The sequence below is a fragment of the Poeciliopsis prolifica genome, unplaced genomic scaffold (genome assembly GCF_027474105.1).
Source record: "Poeciliopsis prolifica strain line A6 unplaced genomic scaffold, Auburn_PproV2 SCAFFOLD010, whole genome shotgun sequence".
Lineage (NCBI taxonomy): Eukaryota > Metazoa > Chordata > Actinopteri > Cyprinodontiformes > Poeciliidae > Poeciliopsis > Poeciliopsis prolifica.
Window position 1 is genome coordinate 3,746,884 of NW_026562385.1, and position 23,649 is coordinate 3,770,532.

At 40.4% G+C, this 23,649-nt stretch overlaps 1 protein-coding gene across 4 annotated transcripts; it reads right to left on the reverse strand.

Moving 5' to 3' along the window:
• Positions 1–792: 792 nt before the first annotated feature.
• gprc5ba (G protein-coupled receptor, class C, group 5, member Ba) lies at positions 793–17,293 on the reverse strand. Of its 4 annotated transcripts, none has more exons than XM_055035603.1 (4): positions 16,669–17,293; positions 6,442–7,468; positions 6,086–6,231; positions 793–4,844 (listed from the first exon to the last, which is right to left on the reverse strand). In XM_055035603.1, exons 2-4 carry the CDS (start codon positions 7,466–7,468, stop codon positions 4,800–4,802), a joined length of 1,218 nt encoding a protein of 405 aa, XP_054891578.1. In that variant the 5' UTR covers positions 16,669–17,293; the 3' UTR covers positions 793–4,799. The 4 variants fall into 4 exon arrangements, with proteins under 4 accessions (XP_054891578.1, XP_054891581.1, XP_054891580.1 ...); XM_055035606.1 differs by having other exon boundaries at positions 6,110–6,231; positions 16,669–17,291; XM_055035605.1 differs by lacking the exon at positions 16,669–17,293 and adding an exon at positions 9,311–10,972.
• Between the last annotated feature and the right edge of the window lie 6,356 nt (positions 17,294–23,649).

Below are 23,649 nucleotides of genomic sequence, written 5' to 3' on the forward strand. Positions count from 1 at the left end.
GGGTAAGCTAATAAAACCACCCATTTTATTCTGTGGATATCTGATACTGGACCCAGCTCTGGAGAAATTGGCATCAGTGGATCAGACTGAAACTAAATCCCATGGTGCTAGAGTTGAAGCGGCACAAGGTCGACTCTGCATAGCTAAAGATCAGGAGGGTCTGGTTTCCAGGCGAGAGGTGAAAGTGTAAGTTAAAATTATTGCGTGCAAGTATGAAGAAATAACCATTTTATCTATTTGTTTTGTGGGAAAATATAATCTAATTCTAGTAAAGCACTTCATTACTTTATGAACACATCGAGCATCTTTCAGATTGGTTGAAAATGTGGGTTCAGTCCAATGCAAAATGATTCTGCATCAATTGCCAAAATCCTGGTTATGTATTATGAAGGTTATTATGAGCTCTAGTTTTATGATCTTCTGCCACTGCAGTGAACGATGGATTTATTTTAAAGCTTTTTGGACATCAAGATGCTGCGTATCCATGGCACCTAGGAGCTGAAAATAATTCAAAACATAAAGTAATAAGCAAAACTTATACAAAAAGGCATACTCCTTTTAAAAATGTCTAACTACTTTTATGAAACAACAGGTTTAGCTTTATAAACTATCCACAAAGATAGACAATGTTTCATTCTTTTTTAAATCACCTTTTAATAGTTTACGTTTCTTTAAAAAAAAAACTGCAATTTTTACTTTCCTCCCAAAGTTCAACATTATCTTGGCTTTTCTTCTTTCAGGTTTCAAAACAATTCCAAATTACAAGAATAAAACACCAAATCCAGGTAAAAGTTCACTACAAACATGACACTTTTATTGAGCTTTTTTTCGTCCTGAATAGGTTACAGAAACAACAGAGTTAACTGTTTTATTTTTTTTTCTCTTTTTTTTCTAATTAAGAAATCAAGTTTCTATACATATGCATGCCTCATCACTGCACAGTCATAGCTGTGAAAACCAATATTGCCCCTGTCAGCTGCCCTGCTGGAACAGTCTGAAGGCAAGAAAAATCGGGAGAGGAAAACCCAGGAGGGTGGGGCGTTGTTCAGATAGGCTGCCCAGGGACAACAAACTCAACATAGAAGTTTTGTGCAAATTTCACCACAGTCTACTTGATTTGTAACACAGAGACAATATCAGTCAGACAATTCTGTTTTTTAAAAACCTTTAAGTCTTCAAACTCAAGCAGAGGAAAGTATTCTTAGGTCCACTGAAGATGGCATGTTGTTTCCTTCATTGGAAATCACTCCATGTTGGACCGACCTCTGATTTTAATCTCTTTACTTCACAACAAGCAGTTTGCTTTTGTGTTTTCCAAAGCACAGACATTAAGTGTGTCTTCTGATATACACTGAAATTATGATTGCTGTCACATGACCGTTACATAAATAGTTAGTATTGAAAAGTACGTCTGAGAAAGATCTTATATGTAGAAATGGTGAATAAGCATGCACAGATAGGTAGTTGACGAGTGCAAAATCTACAAAGTCACAACATGTTGTTCTTCCTTTTTTTGTAATCCACACCGAGTGAAAACATCACGAGAACTCAAACATCCCTCCTTGATTGTGAGAAATGTACTGGTGACCATGAAAACCCCTGAGGACTCTTCTCCTTGCACGGATTTGTTTCTGACCAGGATTGGCCCAGACACGGCTCAGGCTGCGAGGACGAGCTGTGTCTGGGTGTGAAGCTGGCCTGCAAGTAGTCGTCCTGTTTTAGAGTAGCCAGAGTTTGAGACATAAACGTGCAGCAGCAGTCAGGGGCGAACCCCCCAAAGTTTTCTTAGCTCAGGGCTGATGCAAGTTCAGATATCACTACCATGGCTTTTGCTCTGATCTTGCAGTGCCCTGCAAAATTATTTATACTTCCTGAACTTTCACATTACAACCACAAACATTTATGTATTCCATTTGGGATTTTATCTGACAGACAAACACAAAGTAATGCTTAGTTGTAAAGTGAAGGAAATTGATGACTGGCTTTCAAATTATTTCACAAATAAAATTCAGAAAGATGTCGCATACATTTGTATTTAGCCCTCCCTAAAATAGTTTAGTGCAGAATCCACTAAATTAAAATAGAGTCCAATTTAAAATAAATGTAAGACCAGCTGTTTTATGAATGCCTCACAGCATGAATGCACCAGACAGACCAATGATCAATCATAGGTTTTTAAACAACACTACATTGTTATTCTCTGGATCTCTAGAGGTGCTGCAGAGATCCTCAACTCAGGTGTTGACCTTTATTGAAAACTGACAAGAAAAAAAGGACATTTAATCTTGTCAGAAGAGATTAGACCAAAATAGAGTTTTTAAGCTTACATGAAAAATGCTGAATATAGCAGAAAACTAATACTGGACATCACCTTGAACACACCATGTCCACAGTGAAACATAACACTATGTCAGTATGTGGAAATAGAATACTAGAGGCTCCAAAAGACTAACCCGACCCTGACTCAAGTATGCAAATGCATGCCACTATTTACAGTTTTTGTAAATCTTTCATAAAAATATAATTAACATTTATCTTTCCCCATCTCAGTCGTCTTTGCTTTATGTTGGTCAGTCATATGCTATGATTTGACAATAAAATATGTTTAAGTTTATGGTTGCACTGTGACAAACTGTGAAAAATGTTCAGGGAATAAAAATACTTCTGCAAGGGACTGTATTATTTAGTGGGGTCGACCCACCCTGCTCTGCTCTGAGTTTCATAAAAATAGTCTTTGTTTACTGCATGAAGTGCCAAAGTTATTCACAGCTATTGTCATTTTTTTCCTGAAAATAAAAACAGCGATCAGTAGATACAACCAACATAAATCCCTTTAAATGAATCGCAAAATATTCATGAACAATAGTCCAAAAAAAAAAATAAAAATAAAAGCACATCTAGCGTTGGCAAAAACATTTTTTCAAAGCTCTAGCTAAAAAAACTTTTTAAAGACACCAGCAAGAGAAAAATAAAAGCGTCTGAAAACAAGGCAGAGCATGAACACAAAGCAAGCAAGTTAATCCAAATTAAAATCAGTTCTCCAGTGCATGACCTGTGTCTAAACTCAGCCTAGTATTAAAATAAAAAGGAGAAAAAAACGTAAACGAGCAAGCAAAGCATTACAGCACTACTATGTACACAGTTTCTCAGGTGAAACAGAGAGCTGGTGTCACGATGTAGGGAAAGCGTGTAAAACAGAGACTCCAGTGAAACATGGAGTCCTTCTTGGCATAGGGACTTGAGCAATGAGAGACAGGGAGAAGGTGAGGAGGAGGAGGAGGAGCAGGAAGAGGAGAGGCTCCCACATCATGCACACATAGAGACTGGAAGGCTATTTTCTCATATAGATTTGAGAGTGACTGAAGAAAATCTGGTCTCAGCACCATCCCTCTCTATATGCCCCCTCCTACATCTTCTTCTGCATTTGATCCTCTTCTTTCCACCACACAGTGTAAACCTGATCTCTCTGAGACTCCAGAAGATCTCCACACAGCAGAAGCAGCTCTAAATATAGTCTGCCACTTGTTCTCTGACGAGTGGATCCACACTGCCGTTGTTCCTGTCATTTCTATACCTCACTGCAAAGAATTTTAGCACCAGAAAACAACTCGTGAACCCTCACGGAATCACAAAGCTCACATACAGTATGCACACAAACACAGACAGAGGAACCGGGAGCAAGAGGCCGATTCATTTCCTCGCTCCGCTTCCTGCTGATCTAATGTGACGGTTTCTCCTGGCTGCTTCCATCCACCACTGGCCACCGGAGATGCGTGGAGAGTGCAGAAGTCTGACCCAGATTCCCAAAGCTGCACCTCCCCTGCTGACGACCGACGCCTTCCTTGTCCAATCACAATCCTTACTGCTTTTTTTTGTTTTGTTTTTTTTTGGTCTTTTCAAATCGCTAGTATCGGTTCAATAGCAGCATGATGGGTAAGGCCCTCCAGATTTACTTTTGTCGTGTCTGTGCTCACTTCATGTAACTGTCCCCTTTACAGTCAGGCTTCACAGTTTGTACTCGCAATGTGTCCATGCAAGTGGGATGATGACGCAAGGTGACGAGAGTTATGTATTGTAGTCACAGACAGTGCAGGGAAGAGGAGGGGAAAAGGCCAGGGCTAACAGTCCAAAGGAGGAGGAGGAAGGTTTGGAGTGTGAGAGCTGTACAGATCACACAAACGCACTCATTCCCGTATATAGACACCAACAGAGGGTGACTTGTTTTTAAGAGAGCTGCAATCTGGCTCAACCCTAACAGTGTGAATGGATGGAGGACAGAGTTAAAGGTTTCCGCTTCAATGCCAGCACCGTAAAGCAGAAAAACATTGCAACTGACAGGATAAGAGCTAGAACAGGACGAAGTTTGCGTTCACAGTTTTCAAAGATGCTGGAGATCAGTGCTGGAGTGTCAACGGAACCAATCATACCAAAAAAGAGAGATAATGTATTGTAATAATATAATAATAATAATTTCAGATAATATTGTAAGTTCTGTTTGGCCACTATCATACTGGACATCTCAGTTCAAGTTTTGCAACTCTTCCATAAATACTTGTTGACTAGAAAAGTTTTAGCTCTGTCCTCCATATGCGGCCCTCTCTCAGTCTCACTCACATTCACTCCATAATTGTTTGGCACACAGTCAGTGTTAAAGTCTATACATGAAAGGGCCCTGCAGGCACACAAGCCTAAAGTCCAGTCCAACTAGATGCCTGCCCCACCCAAACAGTCCCGGACCCCTTCCTCCCTTCGTCCTCTTCTTCTCGCCATTTTCCATCAAACTTCGTCTTTCCTCTCATTCACCACAGCTGCCTGCCAGTGTAAGTGGGAGGGGCGGAGGGCACCTGTGGATGAAATGAAATTGGTGTGTAAACTATAAACAGCCTGGAAACATCATGTCGTTAAATATGTTTTGCTAAAAGGGTCAGTTGCATTGTAAAATGCTACATTTCCCCTGGTTCTTTACACCAGCTTAAAGTTTTAGACGGGAACTTTGCCTCCAAACTAAAGAGTATTTGGGTTTAACTGAAGGCTTGTAGAATGCAATCCTTGTTTTTGAAGTTATCATACATTTAGATGATTTTCTTTTTTTTTTTTTTTTGCACATTATAAAATATCTGCTATGTATATTTCTTAATACAAAGCAGGTTAAATCAGTAAAATCAGTATTGCTAATGCATTAATTAGTAATATTATGTAAACTAGTTAAACAATAGTTAGGAGGCTATTGATGTAGGATTTCAGTTATAGGGCTGCTGTGTAGGGAACCTATAGTTAAATCCCAAATTGTTCAAACCACTGGCAAATTTGAATTTTTAATTATTTTTTTCAACCAAGAACTTGGTTTTTGATAGGAAACGAGACGGTTATTTCTCAAAGAAGAAGCAAAGTAAAAGGAGTTTAAATATCAAAAAATATAAAACAGTCTTGTATACATTTTGTCAAAATATTGCTTGTGAAAGTTCTCAGACCCTTAGCTATCACGTCCTTCTTATAGCTGTGAACCGACATTTTGCATTATTTCCACTGATGTTTTGACAATTTATCTTTGGTGATGAGCTCCAAGTCTTTGAGATTGGAAGAGCTCGTTGCCATCACCCTAATCTTTAGCTCCTACCACATGTTCTTTGTCAAAAATTAAATCTGCTCTCTGACTGGACAAATCCAAATTTGAATATTACTTCAAGTAAAAAGAAACTTGTTAAAAAAAAAAAGATCTCTATACCTATACCTGCCGGGGTTTGAATAATTTTGGACTTAACGGAAAATTATCTGTGAAAGTGGCCAGCCAGAATGTACCCTCCTCTTGACGTTACAGTCCAGCAGGCAGTTGCATCACTCAACAAATAAATAAAATTAATGGGAGAGTTAAAGACACTGAGGCTCCCTCACAATCACTCACACAAACCACTTTGTGAGTTTGAGTGATGAGCGACCAAACCAGTCCATGCATTTGCAGAGACATGAGCATGCAAGCACACACCTCTCTCTCCTTGTGCAATGACGCATGATCCATAAGGAACTAACGTACATGCAGTCTGGTCGGCGTGATGGAGTGTAACAGCGGCGTGTAAGCGGCGTGTACCTGTGACTGGGAAGATGTACTCACCGCTCCCCCGTTCAGGATCATGGTCATCTCTGTGGGCTGGTACACGTTGCTGCGGAAGGGAGCACTGGGCCTGGCACCCGTGTTACTGTTGTGTTGGGCGGCACTGCCACCGCTCCTCAAGCCTAAGAGGGAAACATAGATTACTCATTTTGACTCATCACTTTGCTTTTCCTCCTGAAACACTTCCTACGCAACAGAAATTTTCCTCCAACAACTATTTCTAGGCTCTCAGGCAAACCTTTCCTGGAGTTTCATTTTTCACTTTGGCCTACTTTCATCCTACAAGCTGCCCACACAAATGATGCTCTCTAGGATATTGAACGATGGCGTACCTGCTGTGTTCTCGTCGTTGTATCCATAGCCCTGGTTCTCCACAAACTGTCGGTGAGACAGAGGGATGTCTTCATCAAAGCTCGTCTCCCTCATCCGTGTTGAGTTCTGGGATGTGTCAAAGTAGTCTGGGGCGGTGGGTTGCGGTGGGGGCCTCAAGCAGATGTGGGATTCGGGAATAGCATGGAAGATCAGCAGGAGCCAGCCCTGAGCCACCAAGGCTATCGCCAGAGCGGGATCGTTCCATTCTGGGGACCTGCCGAGCCAGTCGTTACCATATAGGTAGAAGCCCACCCATGCCACCCACAGCAGCAATGACAGCAGGCACGTCACCAGCAGCCAGACGGCATTGCAACGCCACTGACGTGTTTTTCCACACAGGGCCAAGGAGGCGGCAGTAAGGGCAGCGAGAAGAAGGGCTAGCACGTAACTGCAGGCTAATGAGAAGTCCAAAGGCATGTACTGACAGGCTGCTCTACCTTCCCTCAGCACGGTCAGAAGTAGCCACTCAGCGGCAATGATGCCCTGCACGGCACTCAGGCCTAATGCCAGACCGGTTAGAGCACATCCGCCGGGGCTTCGTCGTTCTCGGCCGAGCCTGCGCAGACGAACCCCCTGAACCAACAGGCAGGAGAAGCAGACAGCAAAAAGGAGACCCCACAAAGCCCTACGGATCAGACAGAGAGACTCATCCTGCTCGATCAGGTAGGCAAAACTGAGGCCGAACAAGCCAAGTATCCCCAGGAGGAGGAGGAGAATGGGCCCTACGCCACTTCGCTTCTCTGCTTCACTGATGTGGCGCAGACGACACAACAGGACCAGAGCGAGTAGGATGGCTGCCAACGTCCCACCAGCAGCCACAGATTCGACAGCTACGCCCCAGATGGATTCCAGGTCGCACAGGAGAGTGTAGGGTCGCACGAGACCCCAGCCGCAGCCTCTTGGGAGAGCCTCGGAGTCAGCCGGATTCTGACCGTGGGCATGATGAGTAACAGCCAGCAGCAGGAGGACCACAGGTGGGAACGCCATCTTTGAGAGGTGAACAGAAGTGTGGATGGACAGGAAGATGATGCAGAGCATGAGGGCAGAAAGTAGAGACAGGAAAAGGGTCATGAGTCACAAATGTTGGTGAGCCATTAAAGCTGAGCCGTCAGTCATTCCTGCAGCAATCGCCTGTCCTTGAAACAAAGCAGACAATCTGCTTCTGCTGCATTTTAGAAATGGAACAAAGGACCAAACTTTATGCTGGGTGAATGACTAAAGCTTCTCTGAACACACAGACAAAGTACACATTCGTATTCTGGTGGCAGGTTGTGGCCGTTTTTCTTTTAAAATATTTCTGCAGCTTAAAAATAGCAACTCTTAGAGTGCAACCGGAGCTCAGATCTGCTGGCTTCAACCTTTTCACCATGTAAGACTGGAGTCTGAGCAGCTACAACACTGGGAAAACAAGAGCTGCAACTTCATGAATATTTCCAGAAAAAAATACAGATACACTGAAAAGATTGTGACTCACTATCCGGCTTTTTGCAAGGTGTGAGACACTGCATATTGCACTACACATAAGAACACTGCACCTCAAGCAAAAATACAAGTACTTGTTCGTTCTTTTTGAAGGGTGCAACATCAGTGCTGTCAATCTACCATTTTGCCCTCTGTCAGGATTATTGTTCATAACACACACATTCACACACATGAGTTTTTCCATTTAATTATTGGCTTTGCAGAGAAGATCTTTGCTGTTGTCTCACCTGACACACTGTCTGGTTGTAGAAGGCTGATGTGTGTTGAACAGCACCAAAACACCAGACAGATAAACATATCCTCTTGGCAGGTTGCTGTCACAAAGTGTCCTGGCATTCTTTGTGAGCAAAACAGTCAGCTGTCAAAAAAGTGCTTTCTGCTCTTTGCAATGCTTGTAGATAAACTTTCCATTGTTTGCTTCAGGGAGATGTAACTTTGACATGAGAAAAGTAATCCACAAATAGACTACTGCAGTATTTGCATACCACACAAAGGACACTGGATATCCCGAGCTTCACATTCCCACTCCCAGTGTCAGTGAGTCAGAGTGGGTTACGTAGGCAGACTGCTGGGGGGGTCAGGTTCAGATAAACAGTCTGGTTACACATGCAGGCCTGCATGTCACCTATACAGACTAATACTTTGCTATAATGGGGTGACTGCAAGAAGAAGACAAACCCCAAAATTACAAAACCAGGGATGAAACAAATACTTGTGCAATACCAGTCTCTACAGGTATTGCAGTAGAAATTGTTATTAAGTATATTATGATAGTTTTGGGTTGGACTCACTTTTGGGTCTGGCTCAATTCTTCAAGGTATATCAATGTTTTATCAAGGTGTCAAAGAGTTTTGACCCAAAGTTTGCAAAACAAATATACACTACACTATTATACCACCATTCCTCTCTTCCAGACCATTCTATGGAAACCTAAAACACGGTTGTGTCTGGCAATCCCAGCAGACAACCAGTTTATGAAGCATTTGAACCAGCCTGTCTGGCACCTACAACCATAACACATTCATTAAATCCACTTTCTCTCTCAACCAGTTGCAGGGTTTTAAAAATCTGCACCACATCCAGATGCCTAAATGCATTGCCTTGCAGGCATGTGATTGGCTGATTTACTAAACTACAAGAAAGTGTAAGCCAGTTGTAAATGTAGTATGCCTAGTAACTTGCAATAAAGGTCCAATTAAATCAATCACTCATGGTCTTGCAAGGCAAATTGTAAAAGAATTTAAACTTATAACTTATTATATTTCTATTTGAAAAAAATCCCATGCTTAGAAATAATTAATCAATAATAAGGCATCAACAAACCCTTTGTTTTTTTGTTTTTTTTACCTTGAACAATCCATTGAGTCAATGAGAAGTGTGTCTTCTCCTGTAACAGCAGTACTGGTACATCCTGCTGGGTGTTGATCACAGATACCAGCTACCAGTGGTGGCATGGCGAGCGTCTCTACATATCTTCTGTGGTCAAATCATAAAACCATATTGTAATATTTTTTAAATGTACAGCCACAATTGAAAAAAAAACAACTGGTTCAAAGGTTAGATTTCTACTTTTTGACTTAATGGCTTAACTGAAATTCTTCTTTATTACTTCCACTGCACATCAACTCCTCCATATTTATTTATAAGCTTTAGCTATGTGTGCCCCTACATCTATTTTGAACAGGCAGCTGTTGTTTTCCAGTGAACTTCCCAGGAAGCCTCTGCAGGCCTAACTGTGCAAGTTGCATGCATGTATATGTGTACATGATTATCATTTAAGGGTCAAAGCTCCCCCTTTTCCTTCTGTCACCTTCCTGCAATACTGCATCAACTCAAAACCACATAGTATTAATCCGTCATCAGTCAAAGCTTTTAAGCACAGATTTATGCACAACAAAATTTCTACGTAAATGTGGCACATCACATCTTAGATTAGTCTTTCTTGTCTCTAAATTACAGAGATAGAACAGCAAAGGACATAACACTCCTTCCTTATTCTATCTTCATCACCTTCTTTGTCTCACTCCAAATGACAGAGGCAATAAAGCCACATAGTCAAGATGCAGAACAAGAGGCTGAGGCTTGCGTCCTGCACACCAGTGGCTTTTCCACACACTCGTCCTCCTGCCCCATCACTCCCTCTCACACAGATGGCTGCACTGGCTGCTTTTTGAGTGGGACTTGGCAAAACCTGTGAGCCAGCCAATCACCAAAGGCCACACGCACGCGCGGTCACATGAACGCCATCAGCTGCACATGCGTGTGTAAAATCCCACATGTTAAGCGTGACATGCACATGCAGCACATTATACTACTTAAGTCCTCATATTTCTTTCATATTAGTGAGTCGTATGAAAAGGAAGGATGATATAGCCTGCTTATCCTCTATGGCCTCCTGCCTCGCCATACATGTTTCTTTCTGTCGCCATTTCTGTTCTCCATTTCAAATTCTCTGTTCTGCTAGACTTCCGTGCCCCTCCTCCTTCAAACACTACTCATTTAAAAAAGACCTCTAAACAGCTACATCTTCCCTTTTCTTCCATCTTAGATCCTTGTGGTCCTTCCTCCTCCTCTACTTCCTTCCACTTGTCTTCATTCATTCTGTTTCTTATGTAATTCAGGAGAGATCCAGCTCCAGCCAGTTCTGCTGCAAGTGCAAACAGCCGGGCGGCACTGAGCTCCTTTATTCTGCACCTCACAAGGTTGCAAGCTTGCATGCGTGCTGCACGCATGTCCAACATGCCTCTGCTGGCATGCTGCAGGTTTGACATTCAGCTTTGTTGAATGCATTATATGTCCTCGTGAGGACAACATGCATGGTTGAAACACAAATCCCCATTGTGACGCGAATGCAGCATGCATTCTTTGCAGCACTGAACAGGAATACAGGCGTGAGAGGACAAATGTGCAGCACTGCAGTCATTCAGACGAGCTCCAGGCTGGACAGAGAAGGATGGGGGTTTCGGTGGGGAGGCGATGAGTCAAGCGGTCCAGAACAATTACAGACTCCTATAATTATCAGACGCAACACACAGCCAGATGCTGTCTAATTAGTGTGGTAACGATCAGAACGATTATTGCATTTTAACGACTTGCTTCATGTCTTTCTGTTCTGCAGCAGTTTTGGCCAGATTAGCTCAGCAACACACAAAATATCAGAGTTTCTAAAAATGTGCAAGTATTCAACCGGACCGCTATAGAGCCGAGTTATTAGCTCACAAATTAATCATAAATAAAATCAGATCATCAAGTTTTGTGCTAAGCTTTTTTGATTTCTTACAGGAGTGAAGTTGTGTTTAGCTGCCTCTGAATCATCATTCAAAAAAAGCATGTCTAGTTTGCCTTCCAAGTGAAACAGCCATTGAGGGATGATTAATTATAATGTCTAATTTACTTAAACCAATTTAATAAATGCTCCCTACTAATTGCTCCAAAATGATTCATTAAATGAAGAGCAGTAACCTGCAGAGTATGTAATAACTCCCAGGCTTCCATTATAATCTTTCTGGGGGTTTCTCCAAATAATTTTCCGCAGTAGACATTAGCTACTTTTGGAGAGTGGGGATCTTTTAATGATTCTGCCTGTTGAAGGAAGTTATTTTTCGTTTTTATACCCTGGACAGATTACCAATGTCAAGGTACAATAAGGTTATAAAATTTTGAGACTGTAAAAACCTTCCATCAAATCCTTCTGACAATTTATAGCAATTTTGATGAGATGCCAGAGAAATGCTTTATGCCAACTGCTGCTGTGCACTACGTGCTAGCTGGCTGAAAGCTGTCAGTCCAGGTTATCATACCGTCAAACTCTCATACTGTCTCCATGGATGACGACATTTTGGCTTGCTGAATTTGGTTTGTTGGGGTTTTATTAGTTTCGACAAAAGAAAGCATATCTGTAGCGAAAGCTGTGTATTGTTTAATCTAAATGTTGATGAGGCGTGAAAGCGCCAAAATAAAAACAAACAAAGAAACATCAGTGTAGAAATATCCTAAATATTTTTCTCCTAGAAGTTAAGATATATAGAAACAAGCCTTCACTGTGATAACCTTCATGCAATAGATGTAAACACAAGATGATTTTCAGTATAGACTTGAAACTACATCAAGGTATTCCAAGATTTTACATTGCCCCTCTCCAACATGTTGCTGTGCCATGGTGATTACCAAATATTTTCCATATTACAAAAAAGCTGAATTCTGCAGTTTGGGCAATTGTCCTTTTGCAGGAAACAAAAGGGAAAATCTATCACTATTGTTATGGCAGCAGTATTTTAAAACTACATGACAAACTACAGAAGCAATAAAAAAACAACAACGATAGAACCAATGTTTCAGATTATACAATATAGTTTTAGTAGTATACCTTACATACGATAAATTCTATCAAATGTGTTTATAATGTCATCACACAGAGGCTCACACACAGCCAGAACAATGGCAGAATAAAGATTTGTATTTAAATAGTACTCTCAGTTTGATTTTGTCTCAGATAAGTTATATTTCTTTCACATAAAATCTCTATTTGCAGTTTGAAGATTTTTAGAAGTTTAGCTTAATATCCAAACAGAGAAGCTAATTACAATTCCTGCATAGATGTTCTGAGAAGTTAAAATGTTTCCATGTAATTTTGTACTATATCAGTACAGAACTCTGTCTGTCATAAGTTAGGATTGGTTCATATTTATTTAAAATTCTAAGGTATCTTCAGTGGAAATTAAATCAGAACAAACTCTTTTACCCTTATCATCTTTTGTTTTCTTTTTGATCCCTTGTCAAATTTTGTTTTATTATTTTTTATCATTTCAGTTTCTGAATTAGAAGACTGACTATCAGAGAGAATGCAAGCATGTGTCTTTGCAGTAAAAACAGTTAGCTCTTCTTTCGTCCTTCGCAGCAGCCAGTGACATTTACAAAAGTTCAAAATAGGAGTACAGATGTGAAAATGTGGCAGTAGACTAAAGTCTGAGTCATTGTGAGTCTTTAATTTTGAAGATAGAAGCATAACTGCACCCATCTAAAGGTGCATAATTGTACTTTTAATAATCGTAAGGTAAATGAAAACAGATAAGTTCTTGGTACAGAAGTTTAGGCTGCCGATTGTACCAGGCTCCAATCTCTTGTGCAGTTTTTACACTCTGCATGCGTAGGTTTCCTCTGAGTACTACTGTTTCCTCCCACATTCCCAAAATGTGCTCACTTGGTTAACTGGTGCTTTTAAAATGAATGTAGGTGTGAGCAAATGTGGTCGTTTCCCATGGATTTTTTTTCTTTTTTTTTACCAAGACATAATTGCTGAGTTTTGTAACATTTGGATGCAAACCTGCTTTTAAATGTAGAAGGAGCTTGGAAAATAAGGTTAAGTAAAAAAAAAAAAAATATGAAAGGATAAAAGCAACAGATGATTGAATGCATGCTTAAAAAAATAAGGTATTTCCAACCTCTTGGGAGCCATTTTATGGAAACTGTCAGTGCACATATTCATCCCCTGCCTCCCCACAGATCCCTGGTCCCCCTAATTATGCCTCATTATCATGTGACTGGGCTTACAGCAAGACCATATGCTAATTGACTTCGCAATTAGCAGAGCCAGTGTTACACGTCCACCCTCCCACCCCCTCCCTCCTCTTCTATCACCATAACAGATACAGTATGGGATGACGGGTCGGATGTGATGGCACGCAAAAAAGTGTATCCTGAGCATGCACAGCTCAGGTGTCGTGTGTTCTGCTTCACTGCGATATGATTAAGCATCTTCAATTATAGATTGACATCCGGAAAGAGGATGAGTGGTGGACTGGTGGCGGGGGTAAGAGGGGATCAAATTGGGTTTGAGAGCACGATAGTGATCAGAGGAGCAGGAGGAGTGAGGAACAGCCGGATGCTCGGAGGAAGAATAGGAGTGAGCCACTTGCCCTGAGCATGAGCGAGCGTGTGTGTGTGGGTGTGCGTGTGTGTGTGTGTGTGTGTGTGTGTGTGGGTGTGGGTGTGGGTGTGTGTGTGTGCGCACACACATGTATGCGTGGGTGTGCATGTGTGTTGGAAGAGGGAGTGGAGGCATGAACACAAATGCATACATGAGAGATGAAGCAGCGAAGTTCCAATACAACCTGTCCTTATAAAAACACATATACAAGCAGTTCCTTACAAAAGGGACATTTTACACCACATCAGGTTCCTTTATAATCCAGAAATGTTGTTCCTTGTAATATTATGAAAAATGATCAATGTTTTCCTAACTGTGCATAAAAAAAATCCTACGCATGTGCTCCGATTCCTCTAGTCAGTTGATCACCTTCAGAAGTCACTGTGTGTAATTTTATCTCACAGTAAATACAGATGTTCTGTAAAGACTAGTTTTATTACTGAACACGTTGAATGGAGGGGTTTAAATCAGGGTTAGGTTATAAATCAGTATTCCAGGCTCTGAACAACTCAGACAGCTCAGTTCAGTCCATCATTTGAAAATGTAAAACAACTGCAAACCTGCAAAGACGCAGATGTCCATCTAAATTGACAGGCAAGAAGAGCATTAATAAAAGAATCAGTCGGTAGACTCTGGGTAACTCTGGTGAAGCTGCAGAGATCCAGAGGTCAGTTAAGATAATCTTTACGGATTATGACCAAGAAGGAAGCCATTGTTAAAATAAAATCATCAGAAGTTCAATTTACATTTTGCCGCAGTTCTTCCATTTGAAGACAAATGAGACCAAAATAAAATATTTTTTGCCCAAAACACAAAATGTTTAGTGTAGCAGAAAGTTAACACAACACATCACCCAGGACATGCTATGCTTACAGTGAAACAAGCTCACTGTGGAAGTGATTTTATTCAGCATGGACAGGAAAGCTGTGAAGACGGATTGATCCAGACAAATAGGACTATTGTACTTATTAGAGATCGCAGAAAACCTCACACTTAGGCATAGGTTTACCTTCCAGCAGAACAACAGCTCTGAACGTACAGCCAGAGATACAATGAAAGGATAGAGATCATAGCCCAGTCCATGTCCAGACCTAAATCCACTGGGAATATGTGACAAGAGTTAAAAATATATATTCTCCGTAGTAAGTCCAATTGGACATAATTTGAGATTTCAGTCTTAATGCGAAGACCAACCCCAAAACAGTTTCAGCTCTACATGCAGTGATATGCAAGGCCCTAGATAACCTTTGAGGAGCTGCAGAGATCCATAGCTCAGGCGGAAGAATATGTTGACATTGCATCCACCAATCTGGTTTGAAGAAAACCATTGTTGAAAGGAAGCCAGTCAGAAATTGTGTTTGTAAATGGATGGAAGAGGATAACGACAGAACTTTTTAAGTTCTCCTTCACCAGTATGACTGATCTAAAATGTGCCAGAACTTGTCTTTATATATGCAAAGTTGGTAATGACCGACACAAACAAGTTGCAGCTGAGACTGAAGCAAAAGGAGATTCTTGACTCTTAAGGCTGAGTGCATATATGCACAGCACAACAATTTCTACAAAATAAATACATTTGAAAAGCATGTATCAATTTCTTACCACTCCATGGGTATCTGATACGTTACCTTGAGTTACCGCATATAAATCCCTATAAAACACATGGAAGTTTATTGTTGCAAAATGGGAGAATGAATACAGAGTGTAGTAATCCATACTGGGTCCATATGGTTTCAGCCCAGAGGACATGGTCGTGTCATCTTTTCCCAAGAGGGGGGTAACTAACTGATGAATGCACAGTCTGAGAATAAACAGCTCCACTCAGCTGAATATTGATTCATGAGGGAAAACAGAACACAGTAAAAAAAAAAAAAAAAGTGCCCGGGAGCTTTCAGAGCGCAAATCCTGCACTGACAACAGGCTTCTATGTCATATATTGACCTACAGAAAGTCCAACATCCATTTCCATACAAAATGCCTCAGTTGAATTAAGACTCTAATGTGCAGAGCTGGGAGGAACACATCGCAAGGTGTCTCCCTTAAGGTTTTAGCTGACCTGCAAGAACAGCTAAATCCAATCACACATTTAGAGTAAGCTATTTTTCTTTTCTGTTCTCTTCGACCCCCCCATCTCGTTTAACAATAAAGGCCACATGGGAGGGTCCCTGGGGGTTCCAGAAGAGTGTGTTTGTTTGAGGGGTGGGGTGGTGGGGGGGGGGGCAGCAGCAGCTATGAACCATTGTTATTGAGGTGCGTGACTGTGTGTGATCCAAAAATAGGGAATGGTTTCCAACCTCCGAGCTGGAGAATAGAGAAATGATTGACACCCCTGAAACCTCCTTTCCTCCCCTCCACCCCCATAGTGTGTGATGAAAATGGAGGCGCAGCCAAAAGACACAGACGCCTTTATCTCAGAAACAAATGTGCAAAAAAAAAAAAAAAAAACAACAACAACGAGTGGAGCCCTAAACAGATTTGTGTTGAATTTATTTTTGTTAAATGCACCATTAAGAGAGCAAGAGCGTATGTGTCCATACAGCTTCTCCACGTCACACACCTATGCATTTGGTGCATAGACATCGCCGTTTTTCTCCCCCAAATACTGCAACTGATGCGGCTCTTCTCTTATTTACGACACAGCAACCGGATTCCAAATAAAACCAGATCTTCTTCAGGACATTTAAAACACAGACCTCTAAATAAACCAGGCGCACGGACGTCCACACTGCTCCCCCACCCCCACGACTAAATCAATCAGCATTCTACGTTCAACACCTACCTTGATCGATGTAAACAGATGTGGTCTAATATAAAGAGGGATTCACAGTCGCCAGGTTTGATCGGATGCTAAATATTATTTTTTGTTTTTAAATGTCACATTTCGGACTGAGCTCAGCTGGCTGCGTTTGTCGCTCCTCCACAGAGGCTCCACATGGACTCCGAAGCAGACGAGTGCCCGGAGGTTCAGCCAGTGTCCGCGGTCCTCAGAGCCAAAACGAGCATTGATGCGAGTCCGAACCGGAGAGGGTGTCAGGGTTAAAATACAAGACAGGTTCCGTATCCTCACGAAGGACAAGAAGAACTAAATCCTCTGTTTAACGGTGCGCATCTTCTCCAGGATAGAGAGATTGAAAACGAGTGAAAATTCCCCCCATCACAAACCGTGCCCCTCCTCCTCCTACTCTATTTATTTTGCTGAATCTGCCGCTGAGTCCCCGGTTCGACGCTCGCAGCTCCCCGCTGCACCTCTCCCGACTGAACGCATCACCAAAACAGCGCTCCGCATAAAGTGCGTAATGGTAATCCCGCTACGCAGCCAAGCGCGCACACACGCACGGAAAGTGACATCTCTCCACACCCTCAGCGCGGACGTCTCTCTGTCCTTTCCCTGTTAAACCGCCTCACTCTGATAAATGACTTGTTTACTGGCATGTGTTCAGCTTCTAAGTTACCTCCCAGCTGGAGACGGAGTGTCAGCTCCTAAAGCTGTTGTTTTTCAGACTAATAAAGTGTGGACGCTGTTGAATTTCCACCTAATGCCACCGAAGCCAATCAAAAAATATTCATAACTACTGAACTTTTTGTTCTATTTTTATTTTGAAATAGATTTCATTGGAATCCAATTTGTTACATAAAGACAAAGCAGCGGATGGAGAGAATCTGTGAGCAGCACTTTTAAAGTCTTGCTGTGTGTAAGTTGTATAGGTGTAGACTTTGACTGGGCCACCAACACAGACTTTGGTCCATGCAGCATTATGGCCCTGCTGGAAGATGAACACCTTCATTGCAGCATCTAACATATTTTCATACTTTCTTGCTTTTAGCTTCACATTCAGCGAGATTTGAACACATCATTCTATATAAGTTAATTAAGTCTACCTTATTACAATAAAATTGACTTTCAAAAATTCAATTTATGACATAAAACATAAGTTTGTGATTATCACAATTAATCCACCGATTTGATTGATTTACATTATTAATATTTCATATCCTTACCTCGAAAAAAAAAAGCAGTTTCATGCAAGCCTTCCATTGTTTTAATAGCATACATACATTTTTATGCTTCCACTGGTTATCTAAGGGTCTTGATGGAGCAACAAACTGCTGCGAGGATTATTATTTCTCGATTTCATCACACGTTTGTTGCCACAGCTGCTCCAGTCCGTCTTATCGGGGAGGATTTCAGTGGTGACCCCTTTCACCTCCCCACCACCACCACCACCACTACTGCACCTCCTCCTCTCTGATTCCTGTTCTGCCTTTATCACAGCACAAATCTGTTGTCGTTCTCCTACCATTTCAGTTCATGACAAACAGAAGGAGCCTTGTCACTTCTATACAGGAAGCTGATATTTGTGCCGGATTTTATCACAATTAATCCACCGATTTAAATTTAATCCATATTTTGGCTTTTGGACATACAATTGGCACTGGTCCAATTGCAGCAGAAAATTCTATGCACACTTACATTTGACACATGCAGTTTTTTCGCTTTAATCTCTTGTTTTCCTGCTCTTTTCCTTTTCATACTCATAAATCCGGGCAAAAAAAGGGGTGACACATAGTCTCTGGGAGCAGGAAGGAGGCGTATCATATGTAATGGCAGCTGAAGATGTGAGACTAATGTGACAGGTGCAGCCTGAGAGAGTGACAGCATGGGAAGAGGGGGTGGAGGAGGACCTTGTGGAGGAGGGGTCAGTGCTTGAAACAGGAGGATTGGGAGAGATTAATGGTTCTTTCACTTATCAGCAGACAGGCACTTGCGGTATATCACTGGTAGTGCTGCCATTCTCATTATCTTTATATGAGCCGTGGAAGATGTGAAAGGGACAGGAAATCATTGAACAACCACACGTATTTAATCACGGCAAATTGATTTCAAAGAAACATCCCTCATCAAGTTAAAGTCATGAGGTAATTGAGAGACTTATGACCATGTAATTACTACACATGGACATTACTGAGATACCCAGTTAGATTGCACATAACACTCTGGTCTATGGTGCCTGAAGAATGTGTAAAATACCTTTTAAATAAATCTCACCCTGTCTAGGAACTTTTAATCAGCAATCTATAATTTCCTGTTTAGTTGCCATTTAAAATAGGAAAGAAGCGGTCAGGCTCCTCAAGGTAAATGGATGATTCATGTGCTGTTTTAATTTAAAAAGAAGGAAAAAATACAGCTCACCCAAATCCCAAATTTACCCACATCCACAGTAAGAGAAATCACAAAAAATATTCAACATGATGTTAGACTGCTGCGAATGAATATTAATTTATTTTTGCAATCTTTACACAGATTTATTATGACTACTTAGAATTGTGGGATGCAACAACTTTCTGCAAAGACTTGCTGCAGAATATAGAGTAAAAAAGTCATTTAAATTTTTTTTCCAGGTTACTTTTGAAGCTAGAATGCAGAAAATCTTTGAACATGTTTCATGTGTTATATGGTGATTAGTCAATCTTTTTCAGAATATAAAAGTTACTGCAACAGAAATCTGTGCCAAATGTGTTTCTTTTCTTGGTCTCTCACCATACAACCACCAAAAGCAAATGAGGTGGACCAGCAGTTCATGACGATCATATCCTCCAGGACATGTTACTGTGAAATAATGCCTCTGGTATGTCATGACGATCATGTGTGGCAGTCATGAGACTTGTCAGCAGTGACTTCAGTCAGAGGCTTCTTTAGATTTGCTGCAAGACTGACTGCCCATGACTCTTTGAAGACACTTGGATGATATACATAACAACATTTAATTTAGCTTTGGGAAATGGAACTGAATGTCAGACAGTGAGAAAAAGGGTTGTATGTATTTTCATTGAGTGCTTGCAAATATCTGGTTTCAGCTGCTGTTTGTGACGTATTTTAGCTTCAGAAATTGACTGTGAACTGTGAATACTAGTTTGTCTATATTTCACACCTGATTGCTTGAACTGGCTGGTTCAGATAGAAATTGAACACATACGTCATGCTTGTTCCTATCATTAGTTTGAAGTTTAGACAAGAACGTCTGAGTATTTATAACGGGTTCTACACTAACTTGGATCCGACTGATCACATGCGAGGCTCAGTCACTGACTAATATAGCCGTACTGACAGCCTGTACTAACTGTGGCTCAGCCTTGTGAGTTATTGTCTGCTACTCCTAAACCTTCTTTTGCACCAGAACAGCAGGCTCACAGGTGCTGCCCGGGTTTATTTTTGACTCATCTACTATATATATATGTTTGAGTAATCTCTGTCTTTCCATTCATATTCATTTGCAGTTTGTTTTTCTCCCCTCCCCCTTTCTTTCCTCTTCCTTCTCCGGAGGTTGCCTCGTCTCATCGTCAAGGCCTCCTTTTGGCCTCCACACAACAAACAGTGCAGTGACAGCAGGGTGGCCCACATGGAGACACGCACGCTGCATCTGTTTCCAGCGACTGGCATCACAATGAGATCCTGTGACCTTACAGGATGCATTAACTATGACAGGATGCAGGTGTCCAAATTAGCAGGAAGAGTGACTAATTATATAGAGTAACTTTATTTCCATATATGTATCCCACTTTACTCAGCCTGTAATGGAATTGATGTGAGTTTGAGATATCGGTGCTTTTTCAGGAGGAAACATTTGAAACATTAGATCTAATAGAAGTTTCATGAATTGTTTTGCTCTCATCTGATTCACAAGCTCAACAGATATTCCAGTTCTTCTCAGCCTTAACAATTGAGGAAAAACTGCTTCATAATACCTCTCACCAGCACAATGCAGTTGTTTGCATAAAAAGTGACCAATTTGAGACATAAAAATGTATTTTTGGATTGTCAAATCCATAAATTTTAGATGAGGTTGTAGCTGAAAAGCTTCCTTGTTTCATTCTCAACGTATCCATTTCCATTCTTCAGAGAAAAACTCCATGAAACTGGATTAAAATGCTTCAAGATCCAAGTGGCAATTTGTCAAAGGATCTTTGTCCTGCACAGTGCTTCCTAAAACTGATAAGTCACCATGAAACTTATTACTTTCTGTCAAGTACAGTTGTTATTTTCACTGTCTACTATTAGTGCTCACTTTTCTTTCTGCTGTCAAGATCCAGCTGTTCACTAAGGGCTTTTTGGACTTTTTAAGTTTTTTTTATATAAAGTCCTGCTGTGGAAATACAGCATTTATCACCATGCTGTGCTATTATTATAACCATACAGCTGCTCAGAAGGAAATACACTCTTCCTTTTTCCCTTAATGTTGGTAATTCAGTTAAGTGGGATTCTGTATATAGAAAAAATCTAAGTGTTATCACAAGTAAACAAGAGTTGTTAACAGACAAAGCATCTTTGATCAGCTTTCCATAGTCTGGTTAAAATCAAAGGAGCCTGTTGCCATGAGACAACAAAGCTAACAACTATTCAGCTGTGCAGACTTTTAAATGTGTCAAAATAAACCATGTGTGCCATTGGTTTATTGTGATACAAACTGCAATAAGTGCAAATAAATAGTTAAAACCTGCAACTTTCACTACAATATATGAATGACAGCTATATTGGATACTAAACAATATCTAGTATGTAACTTTAAAGTACAAAATGCTTCACAAGTAGCATCCAGTACCCAGGAAGCCACCATATTAAAGGATCCTACACCAATGAGTGATACAGTAAATGGAGCTGCACTATTTTTTTTACATACACTAGTATTTACACATGCATAGAAAATAGTGAAAACTTTACTTGATGTGTTAAATATTCTTAAATTATTTATCTATATCTGTGTATATGCGACCCTTCTCTGTTTGTCTCTGGTCCAGTAGGTTGACTCAGGCTCACAGTACTTATTCTAAAGAGAACAAATAAATACATCAGTCTCAGAGCTCCTGCCCCACAATTACAGACGGCAGCAGAAAAAGGGGCAAGCTGAGTGTGATCATAAATTTACATCATTTGTTTGCATAACATATACTATCCTTAACATAAATAGCGATAAATGTATCGATTTTTAGTACAGGAAATGTTTAACATTCAAAGACTATCACACGATCGGCAAAACATTTCAATGAAGAGAGAAACAGAGAAAATCCAGTTGATGGTTATCATCAGTCCTGCAGCTTTTGGCCCTATACATGAAAAAAAAGAAAGAAAAAATAATAATAAACCTAAACTGACTACAGAGAAATGGTTCTAAATTAAGAGTTTATAGATATACAACTGAACACATCTGAAACACACAACACTCAATATAACAGTTAAAAAAATAAATAAATAAAAAGTAATAATGATAAATTACACCAAACTTATACAGCACTTTTAATATAGACAAAGCATGTATTTCAAAGATGCTTAAAATATACAAAACATTGCAAGATTACACATGAAACCACAAATTTACCCAAATTAGCCTATGATATATGTTAAAATACTTGTTAAGAAAGTACATACCACAGACTGCAACAGAATAAGGAGCTGGCAGTTACTGATTGATATGGTAACCACCATCTGTTAAGAACCACATAACCTATACACCTGTACATTTCAGGACAAATAACTTTTTGGCTCAACAAAAATTAAGTTGAAGTATGAATAAGCCAGTTTTGATGATCTCCATACCTGTAATAATAAATGAAACCTTGTCACATATAATTATTGTTTTCTGTTTCATCTATGTCGAGTGCTCTATTGTTTTCCTCAGATTTTGTGTCAGGTAAGGTTAAACAAACTTGCCAGAGACTCATGCACTAAATTGGAGAGATGAAGTTCAGTCAAATGAATATCTGGCTAGACTTCAGTGGGATCTGATGTAATGCAGCTTTATGAATGGTGTAGGTGAGGCAATGGACATAATGAATACATTTAAACATGCTATTGTGCTCTAAGACTGTGAGAAAGTCCTACAGAATGGCTGCTAAACATTGGCTTTATGAAAATTTCATCATGAGCAAGTTGGTATGCTGGCACATTTACCCCCAAGTGGATTTAAAAATAATAGCACAGAGTCATTTCTTTGTCTCCAGGGTCCTATTCCTCCTATGTTTATATAAAATTCATAAGACACATAATGGGAGACTCACAAATAGTCAGCAGAAGCCTCCAGCCTTTTACATAACTTCTGCTAGCTCAAATATGATCCAAAATGCTACAGATGATCCTGCAAAAACAAATAAATGAAAATATACATTAGTCATGAAGACTAAGTCCTGGTTTTATAAAGTTTTTATCCAAAAATGTATTCATTATTTAAAGCTAAACCCAGCCAAACTCAGCCAAGTGAGAGAAACATAAGGCCAAGTGAAGATGGACCCATTTCTACTGTACAGTGTTTTACATAAAGAGATGTTAGATTATAGCAGTGTCACATAAAACTGTTCAGCTTGTCTAATTCTTTTGCTTTCAAAATTTTCTTTCAGCCCAAGCTACAACCTCTTGAGGTCTAGTTTTACCTCCGCCCGTCTGAACAATTGCCCAGTGAAGTAGAAGCCGCTCTGTCTGGCATGGGGTAGAGTCTGAAAGGGGGTGGAACGAAAGGAAGTAGCTTTCCCATTGATTTAAACTAAGAGACAAGCTAATGTGGGATAAAAAAAAAAAAAAAGAGAGACTGGGAACATAAATTTTGAGAATGGGGTTCCCGGAAAAGATCAGGTGACATGTTTGAGCAAGTAGTAATGAATTAAAATCATCAGATTTTCCAACAATGAGATCTTTGAGATGTTTTCATAAGTGTGTTTTCCAACACACACAAAATACATGCAAGAATATGAGGTCACAGCATGTGACTGTTAT